Source organism: Toxotes jaculatrix, chromosome 6, assembly GCF_017976425.1.
Source record: "Toxotes jaculatrix isolate fToxJac2 chromosome 6, fToxJac2.pri, whole genome shotgun sequence".
Classification (NCBI taxonomy): Eukaryota; Metazoa; Chordata; class Actinopteri; family Toxotidae; genus Toxotes; species Toxotes jaculatrix.
The window spans coordinates 23299279-23318959 of NC_054399.1; the positions used below are offsets into that span (position 1 = coordinate 23299279).

The following is a 19681-nucleotide window of genomic DNA, read 5'->3' on the forward strand; positions in this document are numbered from 1 at the left end:
GCCTTACTATACTATGACGTTTTTTATGACATTTTGAGGTCCAAAAAAATTTTGACTTTTTTTGGCCGAAAAAAACGCCTTACTATACTATGACGTTTTTTATGACATTTTGAGGTCAAAATTTTTTTTGACTTTTTTTGGCCGATTTTGACGCCTTACTATACTATGACGTTTTTTATGACATTTTGAGGTCAAATTTTTTTTTGACTTTTTTTGGCCGAAAAAAACGCCTTACTATACTATGACGTTTTTTATGACATTTTGAGGTCGAAAAAAATATTGACTTTTTTTGGCCGAAAAAAACGCCTTACTATACTATGACGTTTTTTATGACATTTTGAGGTCTAATTTTTTTTTGACTTTTTTTGGCCGATTTTGACGCCTTACTATACTATGACGTTTTTTATGACATTTTGAGGTCGAAAAAAATTTTGACTTTTTTTGGCCGATTTTCACGCCTTACTATACTATGACGTTTTTTATGACATTTTGAGGTCGAAAAAAATTTTGACTTTTTTTGGCCGATTTTGACGCCTTACTATACTATGACGTTTTTTATGACATTTTGAGGTCGAAAAAAATTGTTACTTTTTTTGGCCGATTTTGACGCCTTACTATACTATGACGTTTTTTATGACATTTTGAGGTCGAAAAAAATTTGGACTTTTTTTGGCCGATTTTGACGCCTTACTATACTATGACGTTTTTTATGACATTTTGAGGTCAAAAAAAATTTTGACTTTTTTTGGCCGAAAAAAAAACGCCTTACTATACTATGACGTTTTTTATGACATTTTGAGGTCGAAAAAAATTTTGACTTTTTTTGGCCGAAAAAAACGCCTTACTATACTATGACGTTTTTTATGACATTTTGAGGTTGAAAAAAATTTGGACTTTTTTTGGCCGAAAAAAACACCTTACTATACTATGACGTTTTTTATGACATTTTGAGGTCCAAAAAAATTTTGACTGTTTTTGGCCGATTTTGACGCCTTACTATACTATGACGTTTTTTATGACATTTTGAGGTCAAAAAATTTTTTGACTTTTTTTGGCCGATTTTGACGCCTTACTATACTATGACGTTTTTTATGACATTTTGAGGTCAAAAATTTTTTTGACTTTTTTTGGCCGAAAAAAACGCCTTACTATACTATGACGTTTTTTATGACATTTTGAGGTCGAAAAAAATTTTGACTTTTTTGGCCGATTTTGAGGCCTTACTATACTATGTCCATTTATATGACATTTTTAGGTAAAAAAAAAATTGTTACTTTTTTTGGCCAAAAAAAAAAAAACGCCTTACTATACTATGATGTTTTTTATGACATTTTGAGGTCATAAAAAATTTGGACTTTTTTTGGCCGATTTTGACGCCTTACTATACTATGACGTTTTTTATGACATTTTGAGGTCGAAAAAAATTTAGACTTTTTTTGGCCGATTTTGACGCCTTACTATACTATGACGTTTTTTATGACATTTTGAGGTCGAAAAAAATTTAGACTTTTTTTGGCCGATTTTGACGCCTTACTATACTATGACGTTTTTTATGACATTTTGAGGTCCAAAAAAATTTGGACTTTTTTTGGCCGAAAAAAACGCCTTACTATACTATGACGTTTTTTATGACATTTTGAGGTCAAATTTTTTTTTGACTTTTTTTGGCCGAAAAAAACGCCTTACTATACTATGACGTTTTTTATGACATTTTGAGGTCGAAAAAAATTTTGACTTTTTTTGGCCGAAAAAAACGCCTTACTATACTATGACGTTTTTTATGACATTTTGAGGTCAAATTTTTTTTTGACTTTTTTTGGCCGATTTTGACGCCTTACTATACTATGACGTTTTTTATGACATTTTGAGGTCGAAAAAAATTTTGACTTTTTTTGGCCGATTTTGACGCCTTACTATACTATGACGTTTTTTATGACATTTTGAGGTCGAAAAAAAATTTGACTTTTTTTGGCTGATTTTGACGCCTTACTATACTATGACGTTTTTTATGACATTTTGAGGTCAAATTTTTTTTTGACTTTTTTTGGCCGATTTTGACGCCTTACTATACTATGACGTTTTTTATGACATTTTGAGGTCCAAAAAAATTTTGACTTTTTTTGGCCGAAAAAAACGCCTTACTATACTATGACGTTTTTTATGACATTTTGAGGTCAAATTTTTTTTTGACTTTTTTTGGCCGATTTTGACGCCTTACTATACTATGACGTTTTTTATGACATTTTGAGGTAAAAAAATTTTTTGACTTTTTTTGGCCGAAAAAAAAACGCCTCACTATACTATGACGTTTTTTATGACATTTTGAGGTCAAAAAATATTTTTGACTTTTTTTGGCCGAAAAAAACGCCTTACTATACTATGAAGTTTTTTATGACATTTTGAGGTCCAAAAAAATTTTGACTTTTTTTGGCCGAAAAAAACGCCTTACTATACTATGATGTTTTTTATGACATTTTGAGGTCCAAAGAAATTTTGACTTTTTTTGGCCGAAAAAAACGCCTTACTATACTATGATGTTTTTTATGACATTTTGAGGTCAAATTTTTTTTTGACTTTTTTTGGCCGATTTTGACGCCTTACTATACTATGACGTTTTTTATGACATTTTGAGGTCAAAAATTTTTTTGACTTCTTTTGGCAGAAAAAAACGCCTTACTATACTATGACGTTTTTTATGACATTTTGAGGTCGAAAAAATTTTTGACTTTTTTTGGCCAAAAAAAACGCCTTACTATACTATGATGTTTTTTATGACATTTTGAGGTCGAAAAAAATTTGGACTTTTTTTGGCCGAAAAAAACGCCTTACTATACTATGACGTTTTTTATGACATTTTGAGGCCAAATTTTTTTTTTGACTTTTTTTGGCCGATTTTGACGCCTTACTATACTATGACGTTTTTTATGACATTTTGAGGTCAAAAAAAATTTTGACTTTTTTTGCCCGAAAAAAAAACCGCCTTACTATACTATGACGTTTTTTATGACATTTTGAGGTCGAAAAAATTTTTGACTTTTTTTGGCCGAAAAAAACGCCTTACTATACTATGACGTTTTTTATGACATTTTGAGGTCAAAAAATTTTTTGACTTTTTTTGTCCGAAAAAAACGCCTTACTATACTATGACGTTTTTTATGACATTTTGAGGTCGAAAAAAATTTTGACTTTTTTTGGCTGATTTTGACGCCTTACTATACTATGACGTTTTTTATGACATTTTGAGGTCAAAAAATTTTTTGACTTTTTTTGGCCGAAAAAAACGCCTTTCTATACTATGACGTTTTTTATGACATTTTAAGGTCCAAAAAAATTTTGACTTTTTTTGGCCGAAAAAAACGCCTTACTATACTATGACGTTTTTTATGACATTTTGAGGTCGAAAAAATTTTTGACTTTTTTTGGCTGATTTTGACGCCTTACTATACTATGACGTTTTTTATGACATTTTGAGGTCAAATTTTTTTTTGACTTTTTTTGGCCGATTTTGACGCCTTACTATACTATGACGTTTTTTATGACATTTTGAGGTCCAAAAAAATTTTGACTTTTTTTGGCCGAAAAAAACGCCTTACTATACTATGACGTTTTTTATGACATTTTGAGGTCGAAAAAAATTTTGACTTTTTTTGGCTGATTTTGACGCCTTACTATACTATGACGTTTTTTATGACATTTTGAGGTCGAAAAAAATTTTGACTTTTTTTGGCCGAAAAAAACGCCTTACTATACTATGACGTTTTTTATGACATTTTGAGGTCGAAAAAAATTTTGACTTTTTTTTGGCTGATTTTGACGCCTTACTATACTATGACGTTTTTTATGACATTTTGAGGTCCAAAAAAATTTGGACTTTTTTTGGCCGAAAAAAACGCCTTACTATACTATGATGTTTTTTATGACATTTTGAGGTCAAATTTTTTTTTGACTTTTTTTGGCCGATTTTGACGCCTTACTATACTATGACGTTTTTTATGACATTTTGAGGTCAAAAAATTGTTTGACTATTTTTGGCCGATTTTGACGCCTTACTATACTATGACATTTTTTATGACAATTTGAGGCCCAAAAAAATTTTGACATTTTTTGGCAGATTTTGATGCCTTACTATACTTTGACGTTTTTTATGACATTTTGAGGCCAAGAAATTTTTTGACTTTTTTTGGCCGATTTTGACACCTTACGACAATTCTGTCCTCAAGCTCCACTCACAGGTAAGGATGCATTGGAACACACAGAAGGTTACCAGAAAATGTATTAGAGTAAATTCGACTTGCTGAGACTGGATAAGGAGCTTCATATCAGTATAATTATAATGTTTAAGGTTCTCAGTGACCTGCTCGTTGCAACATGTCAGAAACATTAACAGAGATGTAGCTGGTCGTTATTCATTTCACACTTTTATTCATATATGAAAAAAATACTGTGTAAATCCCCAGAGTTTTTAGGGATGGTCAGATATTCAGTGAAAAACACAGAAGGAAAAAATATTTTTCTTCACAAGAGCCTTGCCAAACATTTACACGCTCACACACACACACACACACACACACACACACACACACACACACACACACACACACACACACACACACACACACACACAGCAGAGCCATAACACGTAAGTACAGAGAGCCATTGACAACATTAGCAAAGAGTTTAGTCCTTTTCTTTTTCTCATGACACGCTTGATTTTTTTCCTAATTAGAAATATATATATAAATATATATATAAAAAGATATAAAGATCTGATTACTCTGCAGAGGAATCGTGTTTGTCCCCTCTGACTTTCTGTACTTAGGAATCTGAACGACCATGGCACAAGTATTGTACATACAAAACAAAAACGCACAGGCCATGGGAAAAAACACACAACATTCATTTGTAGCTGGACCAAACAACAATGTGCTACAGTTCTCACAATTCTAGTTGTATCAAAATCTTACAAAAAGTTCAAATATGTTAATCAAAACAAAAAACTAAATTCCACAAACATCCTCATCTATTGTTCTAATAGTGGCTAAAACACAGTACTGTGGCTGGACTTTACAACGTTCTCCGAAGCCATAAAGAACACAAAGATATAAGACACAACACAAAACTCCTTTAAAAAAAAAAAAAAAAAAAAATCACACCATGTCATGTTTTTCCTACAGAATCTTTTAGTGCCACATTTTATTTCAAATAAACACAAACTCTCAGTGTGTTTCATGTTCATTATTGCAGCGTCAGGTCGGAACTACACAATTAACAGCAGCTGTTTCCTTTTCAATATTCACACTGCATTTAAAATACCACACTTATAAAACATTAGATCAAAACCTCCCAAGTGCTTTTAATAATCCAGAAAACAAAACTAAAAAAAAATATTCTCCAAGAATACCGATCTGACGATGAAGTCCAGCATCATACTTACAGTAAAGTATCGGTGGATGAACTGATCCAAATCCATCAAAAAGTCCTCTCAGTTCCTTTTACATCCGTTATGTTAATGCTACGATACATAATGTTATGTAAAGTTGAGCAAAGGAGCTTTTACTAACGTTTTCCTTAATTTTCACAAACTGTGTCAGTCGGGTTCGTAGAGACAGATTCTATAGACAGAAGTAGTCGAGGTACATTAGAGATGTGCTGATCCAGGGAGCTAATGTGATCAAATCTATGTTTTTCCAAAACTCGACAGTTGTACATCCAGTGTCATAGGGGTAGGGTCTAACAAAGAATATATGCATATAGTTGTGTTTGTGTCACCTGCTGTCTGTGTTGCCCTTGAGTAATTAAAGGCTCAGCGACTTAAAGATTTGATGCTGGGCTCAAATATTCGTTGACTGTTCATGGATCTGTGTTTCACAGAGACGTTGGTGACGATACCTGCATGAAAAGAGGCTGCGCTGACGTGAAAATGCTGCTACACATCATCTGTAAAATGAACCAGGGAGTCCAGGGAGAGGTAAGACTTATGGTATGTTTCACTATGCATCATTTGCTCAACACTGACTGCAATAAACACTGTGTTTATTTTAACAGCCCGTGCACAAAATGTATAGCCATAAACTGTTATCGAGCTACAGTTTGTGTGGCAGCTCAGACTAAACTCCAGATCTCTGGTCCCTTCTCTTAATTCTCTGGCTGTGTTCAAACAGTTGATGATTCGACTCATCACTCGGAGTCGACTCCGGCCAATCACTGCACTTTTTGTTTTAAGCTGCGTCGTTGTACACAGAGCGATGCAGAAGCAACAGCAGGCAGGCTGGACTGTAGGATTGTCTGTGGGCTGCTCCGATGCTTCGATGCTGTTTTAGCCTCAGTTTGGGCCATGATGGGTAAATTTGCTTTTGTTCATCAGTCTGTATGCAACCGTCATCGTACCTTGTCCTCCACTGCTGTGATTCCCTGAGTTGCCCTCTGCAGTCCTGCCTCAGTACATGGCCTCAGCGTCTTTGATGCTTCCAAACGACAAACTGAAAGTGCTTCCTAATCTCTTGGTGGCCCCGCTGCCTTCCCTGTTTTTCTTTCTGTTCCAGTTCAGCAGCGAGGCGGAGCTCTGGCCCTTTGCCCCGCCCAGCAGACGCTGCCGAGTGTTTTCCTTATCGCTGCAGTGAGACAACATGATGGTCCTCCTCTCCACCTGCTAACACAGACAGGTAATGTCTCAGTCACTAAACAGGTCAGCACACATACACCAAAACAGAAGCAGCCACAGACACCCCAAACACACAAATACACTCACATACCTGTGTTTCATGTGAGTGTAAAGTCACCACACTGAGCTCCACTCCTCTGTCGCTGCAGCTCTTCAGCAGGTGGACAACCTCGCCATGTTTGGCCCATTTACAATCCTGTCCATCCACGGCGACTATGTAGTCTCCTTCCCTCAGTCCTGCCTCCTGCACAAAACACACATTAGGAGAGAATGTTCATGGTGCAGCTCAGAAAATTCAAAAGAGCTTCAAATTATAAAAACAGACACTACAAAATAGAACAAAAAATGAAAGAGTGTAGATCCATTACAGTGTCCTCACCAAGATTTCAGCATTGATGTTTTTTCCAATAATCAAAATAAACACTAGTAAATAACAGTATTTTTTCCTCACAGAACCTTCCTCCAAATGTGCTGATTTTGAGTAACTTGTCTGACCTGCCTCCAACCATCTCACAAGGAAGACGTGAGCAGTTCTGCTGTAACTGATGCACATAAAAGGTGGGTGGATTTCGTCTTACCGCTGCACAGCCTCCAGGTACCACTCCTGCCACCAGGACGGGGGAGTCTCCTCTAAGTGTGAGGCCCAGTCCCCCCTCTCTCCTCTGCAGGCAGATCACTCGCACTGGGCCCCAGCGAGCCCGCGCACAAAACACTGACAGAGGCCCCTGCAGCACAGAAGAGTCACCTTCAACTCAAGTACCAGTTGTTGCCACAGTTTACTTTAATGGCCGACTTAACTGCATGTCTACTTTCTGAGGGACTTACCAGTCTTTGGAAGATATCAGTAACTTGAACTGTAGAGAAGTTGGGTGGAGTGATGTCTGGTTTCTGGTGGGTTTGAGCTGTCAACAGAAGAAACTGACTATCACTAACTGTCATTCCATTACAGACTGAATATTACAGATTGATTAATTATTGATTGTTGTATGTCTTACACTGTATCTCTGGAGCCTCTGCAGTTTCATCAAAGTCATCCTCTCGGTCCAGCTCCGAGTACTTGTCCAGAGAGCGTTTGTGTGTGAGAGACAGCACGTCCTGCAGGATGTCCATCTTTCTCAGGATCTTACACAGACTGTGGACACGCATTGCCTCCTCATGTCTAATTACTGCACGCCGCAGGTGAGCTTTACCTGTATACATGTAAGCAGAGCCCTTTATTTAAAAATTTGTTAATATAACATTTATCCAAAATATAATTTAAAACATTTAGAAAAAATCATTTTGTACATTGCTTTCCTAATATTTGCAAAAATAATATATAAAATAAATAGTATATATAATAATACGACCAAGGTTCACATGGACTCACCAAGCTTTCGTCTTTTTTCGGGGTCTTGCAGAACCTGGCTGAGCGATGGCCCTGCAGGAGTGCTGACATAGAACTGGAGGAAAACCTTCTCTGCTTCCTCCTCATGCCCCTCCTCCTCCTCAGCAGACGCTACATAACAAGATAAGTCTTAAGTTACAAGATATATTTAAAATATGCATAGGTAGTTAAAGGAGCCTCGAGTTTAGTGGTTAACTAATTAAGTTTGATAATGTATATGTATGTAAATGTCTGTATACATGTATATTATATTGATATATATTTTTTTAATAATTAGCGTGCCACATAAAGCAAAGTTAAAAAAAAAAAAATTAAATGAATAAGGTGGTTGAGGCCGAAGTTTCATTAACAGTAACGTTAAATTTTATACTTACACATGTGGTCACAAAGTGCAACAGCAGTGTAGTAGTGTGACAGAGCGCGAAAGTGTTCAGATTTGACCTGTACCATGGAAGCCCACGAAAATGGCACGTAGTCCTTCATCAGAGGCTGCGTCATGGTCTGCTGCACTAACAGGTAGACGTCTGACACCTACAGGACACACGCGTATGTGAGTATCACAGGACGTAAACAGTAACCACAAAAACAAACCAGAGACATGTGAACTCACTCGTGCAGCCTCTTGTGCCAGGCGGAGTTGGGAGATGAAGTGTGTGTCCTGTGTCGTGAGTGTGACACGCTCAAAGATGCACTCCTGCACCTGGGCAACCATCAGCCGGACCAGCATGCAGAGCGATGGACCGCTCATGTCCAGACTCGGAGCGTTGGAGAAATTCTCCTTAAGGTAATTAAATGCACCTAAACACACATGGAAGAACACAAAAGATGAGCTGAACTGTGGGAAACACTGATAAAACCTATAACTGTTTAAAGTAGATTACACTGTTTAACACAGAAAAATAAGCTAAATCTTTTTAATCACTATTTTCATCCTAAGATTAATATATGTAAATAAATATGAGCAAAATGTACAAACAGAACCATGATTTAGCACCGGGGGTGAACAGGTTCAGCTGTTTTTGTGTAAAAAACGTATTCACAGGCATCCTGACTGCGTCGTCTCACAAAACGAGTGAACAAAGCCAGTGGGACAGTCAGCAGGTGTCTGTGTGTTGTTGCAGTACCTGCAGCTCGCTGAAAAGCATCTATAGCTCGGTCTATGCCAGCTGTGGCAGAGCGGTCCTGCCGTGCTCCAATCTGCGTGTAAAGAGCACCAATGTTGAACAGCACACTTCCTTTCTCAAAGGCCAACGCACGCTGACATGATGGGACGCCTGTCAGAGAGTCGTACCTGAGAGACGCATAAAAGACATGAAATTCTACGACTTTACAAACAAATCACAGAGCTCATTATATAAATATGTCCAACTGCTTGTTACCCCCCCCACCCAACTAACAAATAAAGCTAAACGAAAAAAGAGTTACTGACTGAGAAAAATCTTCAAAAATAAAGTTCCACTTGTCCATGTTTCCTTACGGTTTGTGCATAATTTAATAAAAGTGTTTATATCCTACCAGTGGAAGTGGACGCCGAGGTTCCTGTGTGGAGGGAAGAAGCGCTGGTCCAGGTAGAAGAGCTGGTTGTAGTACTCCATCAGCAGCTCCAGACCGGCCTGGTTACGACTGGGTGTACGCATGGCCTGGCCCAAAGACAACACACAGCAATACACTTCTAACATCATTGACAGACAGACTGCAAGTTCTCTACATGTACTTTTTTTTTTTAATGCAAGTCATTTTTTTTCTAACTCTGCCAGGAGGTAAACTGATTCTCCACAACTAACTAATAAAAACAAATTTAATGCTGAACCAGGTGAATGTTTGTTTTGTCTGATGTATGAGTGAAGTTATTAACCTGTCTGAGCTCCATAAGATCTTTGATCTCCTTGTCGTAGAGGGAGCTGTCCTCTCCGTAGTGCTCACAGATGAAGTCCTGTGAGAGGAGACAGACATGACAGGATGATAAATCAGTTTCACAGCATCTAAAAACCTTTATGTACATGTGTGTAACAAACTGCAGAAGGGGGTTAAATATGTGTGGATGGATGCTGTCTTCACCTGGATAGAAAGAGTGAAATCCACCTCTTTGGTTTCTTTTAAGCCGAGTGGGATCATGGGAACGTTGACAGCCTCACTGTGAAAATAAATAAATATAGTTGGTGTTTGTGTGTAATCTGTCACAGATTACACTGTCAATATGAACGTGTGCACACACACAGTGCAGGTTTCAACCACGGTCAAGTCAGCACTGCCATCTGCTTGTCTTCAGACCCAGCAGGCACACTGCTCAGTGCGCCATCCAGCTAATAAGCAAAGCTAAAGCCAAGTATTAACCCTTACGGCCCTGACACCCTCCCATAGTCACCTCCCCCCATTTACAATAAACACAAACACGGGCACACACCACGGGGTCATTAATGACAGTCTAATCAGGGGACTTATCCCTCCCATGACCCGGGGCTACACAGGGAAAAATCTCCTCACTGTGACGGACTACTCTACCCTAAACAAAGTCTTTACCGTCAAACAGTCCTTTGAAGAACTGAGAACGAGACAAAATGTCTTTATTCTCTCAAGGTCCAAAACATTCACTGGACAAATGGTACAAGATCACTCACACACACACACACACACACACACACACACACACACACACACACACACACACACACACACACACACACACACACACACACACACACACACACACACACACACACAGTGCACAGTGCACAGTGCACTGTGTGAAGAGAAAAATGTACTGGATGGTTGTTTTCCCCAATTATAATTCTCATTAGTCTAATGAGCATGGCCTGGAATGCCTGGGACAAACAATAAATGAACCATTATTAGTGTGTGTGCGTGTCAGAACTGTCCACCTGTCTGTCTGGTAAACCTCCACGTTGCTGTTCAGCTCCTCCAGTTCTTCTTTCAGCAGCTGCAGGTTGGAGTTGACAAAGCTGAGCTCCAGAGCAACGGTCTCCCTCACCTTGTTGTTGGTCGTCGCCCTGCAGAATAAAAACACACACCCGGTCAGATGTCAAACTTCATTAACACTAACATCACAGAATATAGCAGAACACAGCAGACATCAGTTTCCAGCGTGACAGGAGAAAAGGTGAGTCTGTTTGACTTTACTCCAAGTCAGCATGATACCATCTTCAAACGAGGTTCAGCCACCAACATGACAGACACAGGCCGCCTCTACCATACCCCATACGCAGTCCCTCTGGATCCTAATATATACATGGTAGGTTCATTAGTATCAGTCCCTGTGTTAGAGAATCAGAAACTGTCATGGTCCACACTCAAAATAACTTACATCTGTTAAGACTTTAGTCCCAGAATAAAAAAATAAAAAAAAGAAACAAAAAGACACAGCAAAAAATGTAACATTTTAACAATAAATACTTATGATATCAGCGAGCAAGGCACTAATACTGCTGAATCATTTGACATTTGTTTCTAATGTTCTCTGTAATTTAAGAATAAAAATGAGATGTGAATTTGACAATGCACACAAAAGTCTGACATTTGTTGTGCCATAATTCACAGCTGCCAATGTCAACACTGCACTTCATAAAACAGTACATGGACATTATGTTACCATGTCTCCTAACTTACTCATACAGCCTGTTGCAGGTGTAATTTTGCATCAGTGAGTATGAGCAGCTTTGACTGACACATAAACACACAAAGCAGTGGACTTGTCTGTCAGTTTAAAGCCTGTCTGTCTCTCCACCCTCTCCCCCATCATCCTCTCTTCATTCAGTCCTGCTCCAAACACTGGGGGAGGGTGTTGGTGCCGTGTAAGGCCAGCTCACACTGCCGTGCAGGGGGGGTTGACATCAACAACACACACAGTTCCCAGAAATCTGAGGCATCACTTGGTTACCGTGGTAACTAATGGTATACACTTTGTTGGAGAAGTGGCCAAGTAAAAATCCCCTTAATTATGCAACCATTGAATTTCACTGGCTCAGTGATACAACGAGACTGAGCTGTATGTGTCTAAAGCACAAACAAGACAAGGACAAGAGGCTGAGCACTGGCAATCAGAGCACGGCAAAACAGCACTGAGTTAATAAGACAGGTAACATTTTGCACATGAATGCAGACTCCATCACTCTTTACTTTCAACTGCATCTCCATGCAAACATTTGAAAATAACATAAAATAATGATTTCAGCTGAGCAGCAAATGTAAATACAGGATGTAGGAAACACTGAGAGAGTTTTCTTCATTTCAGTGTCTCAGTTTTTTTTTCTGATAAAAGGACAGATTAAAGGTCTCTGGGCTGAATGAGACATCAGATGCATCATCACTTGGAAGAATTGTGGAGGAAAGATAAACAGAAGCTGTCAAAGGTGAACTATGACATATTCATAGAAGCCACAGAAGCAGCCAGGTGTGGCTATGCTTTGGGTCATAGATAAAAACTACACTTAAGCTAAAAAGTAACATCTCACTCTGTGTGCAAACAGGCTGTAAGAGCTGAAGATGAATATGTACACTAATCCAACACCCTCCCTACTGACATGTCTGAACTGTCAGGCTTCCTTCATGTAATCCCTCTGGGAAAATGGTTTTCTCTCATTTTTGTCTCTCTCAATATCTGAGCACACATTTGCATTTTAAGACACTGTGCTCTTACAAAAGTCAGTTGAGTCTCAACTGACAACATATAATCTGTGGACAAACTTTTAAACTAACTTTAAATTAGTGTCATCACCTTCCAGTGATGGCAAGACACATACAGAGCGGGCTCTATTCTCTGCTCGACATCATCCTGCACTTCACCTTTGACAGTCTCTAATTAGACACTGATCGTAAATTAAGACAAACATGTTCTTTTTAATGCATCCACAGAATAAGCTTCTGGTTATTCCCTCCACTGCTTACACCTTTCAACAGTGTTTTTCCATTTAAATTTAGTCTTTGCCAACAGCTTTATATCAGTATTTTTTTCAATTGTCAACACAGATTAAATTAAAAAAAAAAAAAGCCTGGCAGCCAGCTCCAGGCCTGTCCAAAAAGAACAAAATCAGAGGGTAGTGCATTTTCATTTTTGGATATGACTGTTTTTTTCTCGTTTTAATCAGCCCCATTGAAAGGGCTGTACATCTTTGAAGATATTTTACCATTGGAATTAAAAACAGCTGATACATTGGCTTTTGACACTTTTTAGACACTTTTTAAAACTGAACCAAAATATGCTAACACTATCAGAAAATTCCAAAATAATTTAAAAAGGCTATATATATGAATGTACATGATACATGATAAACTTTTACTATTGTTTGCCTCTGTCAGAGCACAGCGACCACCAGAGAACCTGAAAAATGTGATTCCCTGAGCACATGACCAAACTTGGCTCCAACACACAGCTGAAGCTCACCTTTCAGCTCCTTTTAAATAATGTTAATCTGTCCAGTTAGACCACCTTACATTCACCTCTGTCTTCGTCACGATTGCACACTCACACACGCATACACACACACCTATATCTAGGATCAAGCCAAGGTCAAGCTGATTAGTCAGCTTTAAATGGGCTGCCAAATATCCCCTTCACACACACCCACTTGCACGCACGACATTCTGCAGCTTTTGAGGGAAAAAATAACTCTTTCTAAGTAGAAAGTAAAAAGTATCAGAGAAGCTGAAAACAGCTTTTTTCTGTAACTTATCAAAGTGTATCAATAACCAAACTAACTGACATGAAGACCAGAATTAAACTAGTTATTGTCCCTCAGCTGAATTTCCACAGAAGTTCACACCGAGGGATACAACATGACGTCTTCATTAGCCAATCACAGACCCTGATGAGTTACAACCCATCTTTCATCTGTAATTAGCATCTTAACCCCCCCCCATCCCACCCCCAATCACCCCCCCCCCCCCCCCCCCCCCCCACCAGCGCTCATACCATGACCCCATTCCACAACAGTTTCAGAGAGAGTGAAGTGAAAAAGAAAGCAAGATGTTGTGTGTGTGGACTATTCCAGTTGACCGGAAAGGGGGAGGACAGGGGGAAAAAAAGGTCTGACAGTGCCAGACAAATAAGTGGGGGATGAGCTTGCCAGGGCTTCGTTGGAAATCTCTGCATGGGAACGGGACGGGAGGCAGACACAAAGCCAGCTGATTACAGGCCGGCAGGCTGTGTGGGGGTACTCTTTGTCTCTGTGACCCACCGTCCCAATAGAAAGGGCAGGACTAGAGGACTAGTTTTATTTCCCATAAACTGAGTCATCACCTTTTAGGATAACAGCCTGAAACCAGTCAAACATGAAGCGGATTGTGAGGATTTGCTGCTTTTCACTGTTTTACTGTCAAAATAAAAATGCCCATCACAGTTTTATAAAGACCAAGGTAAAGGTGTCTTCAAATTACTTTTTTGTTTAACCAACAGTCAAAAACCTAAAGATATTCAGTTTGCTGTAAAATAAGAGAAATGGGTGATAAATCATCACAATATCACATATAATAATATGTTTCAGACACAAAATGCAATGCCAGGTCTTAGACTCTGGAAATACATGGGGGACATTTTTCACTTTTTCTGTAAAAACTTTGATAAGTAGAAATCCTGATGTCTATCATTCATCTATCCCTGAGACAGATATTCCTGAAAGTGAATTAGCTGTAGCCAAACAAGTCCTGTGGTAATGGTGATGGGTGCCCTTGGTTGTCTTTTAATTAAAGACACTGTTATTTTCTGTGTTGATCTGATTAGATTCTGACACGCACAACGGAGGAGGCACAGAGCAGCTCCCTGCTTTAATTAAGTGGCTCCTCCTTTTACTCCAAAGCTGAATCTTTATAAGTAAGGGAGCGGCAGTAACTCCTCTGCAAGTGTGTTTTCAGACTTTTGCACAACAGGCTATTCATGTTGTAAATGTTCTCAAAACTGCCACAACAAAAGTGTAGAAGTAAATGTATGCACATAAATTAAAAGTATACTTGGAGAGTCTGCAGTAATCTACCTCTGAGGGGATAACAAACACACACTGCCTGAGAAATAGTTAAGGAGAAAGCAAGGGGCAGAAAGTAAAGGCACAGAGAGATGGAGAGAAGTTGGAGAGGATAAAGATGACGCTAATGTTCTCAGAGAGAATACTTTCATGTTGTGCCACCATTTTTTTTTTCATTCCCCTCATTTCTTCGCCAATAAAACTCATGCATGCTGTGTGAATGACAGCCTGCTGCTTAAAAACACAAAGCCAGCACAGTTCATTCAGGTGATTAGCCCTGTTGGTGCTCATGCTGCACAAGTATGCAGTGTTCAATTACTGTTTTGCACAAGTATTAAAAAAAATACTAATGTGAAAAAAAGGAGACACACAAGCAGGCAGACACATAAACACCCATGTTCACACACAGTGAACACAAACAGCACCATAAAACTGGGTGGTACTGGTGTGTGCGTGTTTTGGAGGGGAGTGATCTCTGACCTTTTCCCATCAGTGGACTGCACCACAAATGTCACAAAGCCAACGAGTTAACAAAGAGCAACCAACGCAGAGGAGAAGTGAATAGCATTTATCACTACATCTTAAGCAAAAGTCTGCCCTTTCACATCAGAATGAACACCATGAACAATGGGTCCAACTTACAACTACAGATGTCAGGAGAATCGATACTTGGGCACAAAATTGATGCCAAAATGTGACAGCACTTGTTTCACTACACTGTTTGTCTTGGACTTTACAAAACACTGTAATGTGTCATGTAATCAACAAAAACAATGTTCATCATCAGAGAGGTATAAAATAAAGAAAAACAGCCATCTGACACGTCCCAGCACCTCACCTGAACAGGTTCTCTGCTCCGGCTCTCATGCGCATCTCTTTGTTGATCTGCTGGTTGATGCGAGCTCGTCTGTGCTGCAGTTTGCTGCGCTGAGTCTGGGCGAAAGGATCACACCCCTGCAGAGAAAATTAAGAAAGAGAGGAGACAACGGAAGTGATGAAGTAATGAATAATGAATTATTGCAACAAATCTGGCTATTTCATTTTTCTGCTTCTACATCAGCTGTAGTGTGGCTCTTTGAAGGTCATAAACATGAGCTGTGTTTGCTGGCTAAGAAGTACCACACCAACAGAGAGCACCTCTTATTTTTGGGCAATCCCATCCAGACTAAATGCACATTGACCTAAATTCACCACCAAACTCAGAATTTCAAATAACTAGTTGTTCATCATCTAACCAACAAATGTGAATATTGTTTTTTGCTGTTTTCTGCTTTATTTGTGCAGCATGTTTTGAACATCCGAGCTAAATGTTTAACAGACAACATCAGAATAAATACTACAATAAAGAAGCACCTGTTCCCACAAATATCCTGTACATTAACAGGGATAAATAACAGGGAATATTTAGGAACTTTTTTTTGCCTAAAGTTGAGCTCTCATTGTAGATTTCACATGGCTTTAACCATCAGTAAACTATAGTTTTATTGGTAGAGTTTATCGATAGCAGTACAGTTGAGGCTGGACAGGAAGTACCTGAAAGGCAGAGCAGTATGTCTAGGCTGGATAGGAAAACATGCCAGAGATGACAGGTGTGTCAAAGAGAGTGTCAGAAATGTGGGCTCAGGAGAGGAGGGTCTTGTTGATGTTAAAGATGGAAATAATCTGACATGGTAACTGCAAGAAGAGAGCCTTCACCCCAGCTGAATATTATATTTAATAGTAAAAAGGACCTGGTAATATATCAGAGTTATGTATCTGTCTGAAGACTTAAAGACCTCTTAAATCTCGCTCCAACAGGCATTTTGCCAACAGCTTCCCAACAGCTGATTGTTAAAAGTATGCTCACTAAAATCAGCTATCTATCATACAATTCATCACTGTTTCACACTTAAAAGGTAAACAGATGTACAGTAACATGACAGATGAAGCAGCTGTGCTGCAAACATGCTGAATACTCCCCTTTCCTTGTCCTTGTGGCTCCTTCCATCAATTTGTATCGTATATGGACATTTCACATCTTCTCCCACTTTCTTCCTTTATCTTTCTTGTTCCCTCTCACCCAGTTAAGGTGTTTGTTTAGCATGTGCACGTCAAGTAATCCTCAGAGTGCCTGTGTGGATTAGGCTTCTGGCCGAGCTCCCACCTCTGCTCCACCATCAGGCAGGCAGGAGGATGGAGACTGCTTGACATCTGTGCAGTTAAAGTCTAAAAACCCGAGTCAAAAACCTTTAACGTCCAAATAACTTTCCTTAAGCATGCATCTTGTTATTCAGCAAACACAAATACAAACATGTAAACCTATAAACTACTGTTACGGTCAGTTTTCTTTGCAGTAAAGCAACAGAAGGTGAGATGCCTTGCTTAAGGGCACCATGTCTGCGATCATGAATTTTGACCATGCATGCTCTTCAAAGATGGATCAGTTGAATAAAATTACAAAATATATATTTCCCCGCTTATTTTTAGTGATGTGTAGCCACAGATTTAGTTTCATCTGCTGTGGTCTTCAGATACCTAGCTCTGCTGCTACCCAAATGCAATGGAGATGAATTACATTTGAAAAATCCAACAACAGCACATGCCAAAGAAACTCTCCCAATGAAAACAGTCCACAATAAGTCTGTGGATTATCCTAAGTATAGTTGGAATTGTGCTTTTGTGGAGATACACATACATGGAGAAGAGTTTTATGGGTAACTGTAGGTTGTAGAGGTGCACAGAGGAGTTGAAATGCACGTCCCAAATTTCAACAACACGTGAATCCCTGAGTGACAAACAAGCTGACTGTTAGATACAACTCACTTCAGTGACTCAACTGTATACACAGAGATAGACCTAAAAACAGTGCATCTATAGAAGAAAATCTCTGAACAATCGCTCTGCACCTTCACCCACTTGCAGACCATCCATAAGGAGGACAGTGTCTATCAAAAGACATTGCTGCTGATTTTGTTCTATTATTACTTTTAATTGCTTTAAGTGCATGATATTTGTTGACAGAAACAGTATCTTCACCGTTTTTTTAGTGTTTTTCATGTTACTGTCATCAAGTATCAGCAAATTAGATCAAATCACTCTATTTATGAGGTTTTACCAGAGGAGCTTCATATAGGGAAGGTTTATTTTCTTGTTTCTTTAATTGAATCCCATTATCTGCCTAAGGAGATAACAAAAGAGAGGGGATTTCCAGTATGGTAACATGTCTGCAGCTACCTCACTCTATTTTATGGGGCTACCCCAAGACCTAGTTTGAGAGTGTATTTCCAGGTGTCTTACCTTTCGGATGCTCCCACTGTGGCTGCTCTCTGTGGGTAACGTTAAGGGCATTTCGTCGTCCGAGGCACCGTCTGACAGCGACATTTCAAACTCTCTGTGGAGAGTATTGTCAATTTATATATGTATTTTTTTTCTAAAACGTGTAACAGGCTTGCCACACATCACTCTGTCTTTTAAAAACATTCCCTCACACCAGTAAACAGCTTTCACGCCAACAATATTTAACTAAAAGCGGTACGTTAAGTTAGCTAACTAGTCGCGGTTTCAACACTTGCCTTGTCGCAGGTTCCCCCATCCTGAAGCAACGGCGGTCAAAAAGTGACCTACATTTCCAAGAGACAGTAGACTACAGTGAGACAGGAACAGTAGATTACGTTAAACAACGTTTCACTCCTAAAAACGTCCCAGCTACAACTCAATGCATGAGGACACCACCTCCACCTCCTCGTCCGCTTGCTTTTCTCTGAGTTTTGTGCAGCTGCTAGCGCTTATTCACCGAGGCGGGCCGCTACCGTGGAAACTAGCCAATCCTGTTTCGGTCTACAAGAGCGACAGTAGATATAACAAATCATAGGGAGGATTAGGGGCGAACGGTAGCACGATCATACCAATCACAAGGCGCTCAAGGCGTCCCCTTTCCCCGCGGGCCGTTGCTATGACAATGTGAGGGTTGAGGCTTGTGGGTGGGCTCCACCTCCGCGTGGGACTGAAAACATGAATAATTAAAACTTCATTTTACGCAGAGAACATTTCATAATAATAATAATAATAATAATAAGAAGAAGAAGAAGAAGAAGAAGAAGAAGAAGAAGAAGAAGAAGAGGAAGAGGAATTAAAGGGAACTTTATGAAATGTCTAAAATTAAATTTACAAACAACCTGCTGTAGGTAGTAACGTTACTTGTTTTGTGATTTCTCCAGTACCATTGTTTGAGACCTCTGATGTCATGCAAAATTTACGCGTTTTATTTATTGGTTAATCAGTTCTTCCATTTTCCCACCCATTTCCCTCTGCTTATCCACGTCTAAGAATGTTTAGTGATTAATTAATTTTATTACCGGGAATTTTCGTTGTATACTGGAGAGAGTGAGGAAGAAATGTGATGTAAATGTCAATAGATTCATACACCTGGTAAAATAATTTTTCTTCCTTAAAATGTCACCATTTTAAAACTTGGCCTTACCACTTCACTCAATTTTCAGGTGCATGTACAGCATTGTGAAGAAATCCGCTTCTGTTCACACTCTCTATGCTGTTTATACTGTGTTCATACTGTGTACAGTGGTTCAATATTGTATATACTGCTCACACTGTGTATATTGTCATATTGTTTATAGTATTTATTTTCCGGAAAATCTTATCTTGAGTCTTTATATTTTAGATTTT

The 19681-nt window shown here is 38.9% G+C and overlaps 1 protein-coding gene across 2 annotated transcripts; it reads right to left on the minus strand.

Moving 5' to 3' along the window:
• Positions 1 to 4566: 4566 nt before the first annotated feature.
• rhpn1 (rhophilin, Rho GTPase binding protein 1) lies at positions 4567 to 18382 on the minus strand. 2 transcript variants are annotated; one of them, XM_041040502.1, is made up of 15 exons: positions 18296 to 18382; positions 15858 to 15973; positions 10928 to 11056; positions 10107 to 10182; positions 9904 to 9981; positions 9564 to 9688; positions 9173 to 9339; positions 8659 to 8846; positions 8423 to 8579; positions 8031 to 8159; positions 7657 to 7851; positions 7487 to 7563; positions 7240 to 7386; positions 6753 to 6905; positions 4567 to 6646 (listed from the first exon to the last, which is right to left on the minus strand). In XM_041040502.1, the coding sequence occupies exons 1-15, from the start codon at positions 18377 to 18379 to the stop codon at positions 6437 to 6439; spliced, it is 2031 nt and encodes a 676-aa protein (XP_040896436.1). In that variant the 5' UTR covers positions 18380 to 18382; the 3' UTR covers positions 4567 to 6436. The 2 variants fall into 2 exon arrangements, with proteins under 2 accessions (XP_040896436.1, XP_040896435.1); XM_041040501.1 differs by having other exon boundaries at positions 4567 to 6649.
• Positions 18383 to 19681: the final 1299 nt, after the last annotated feature.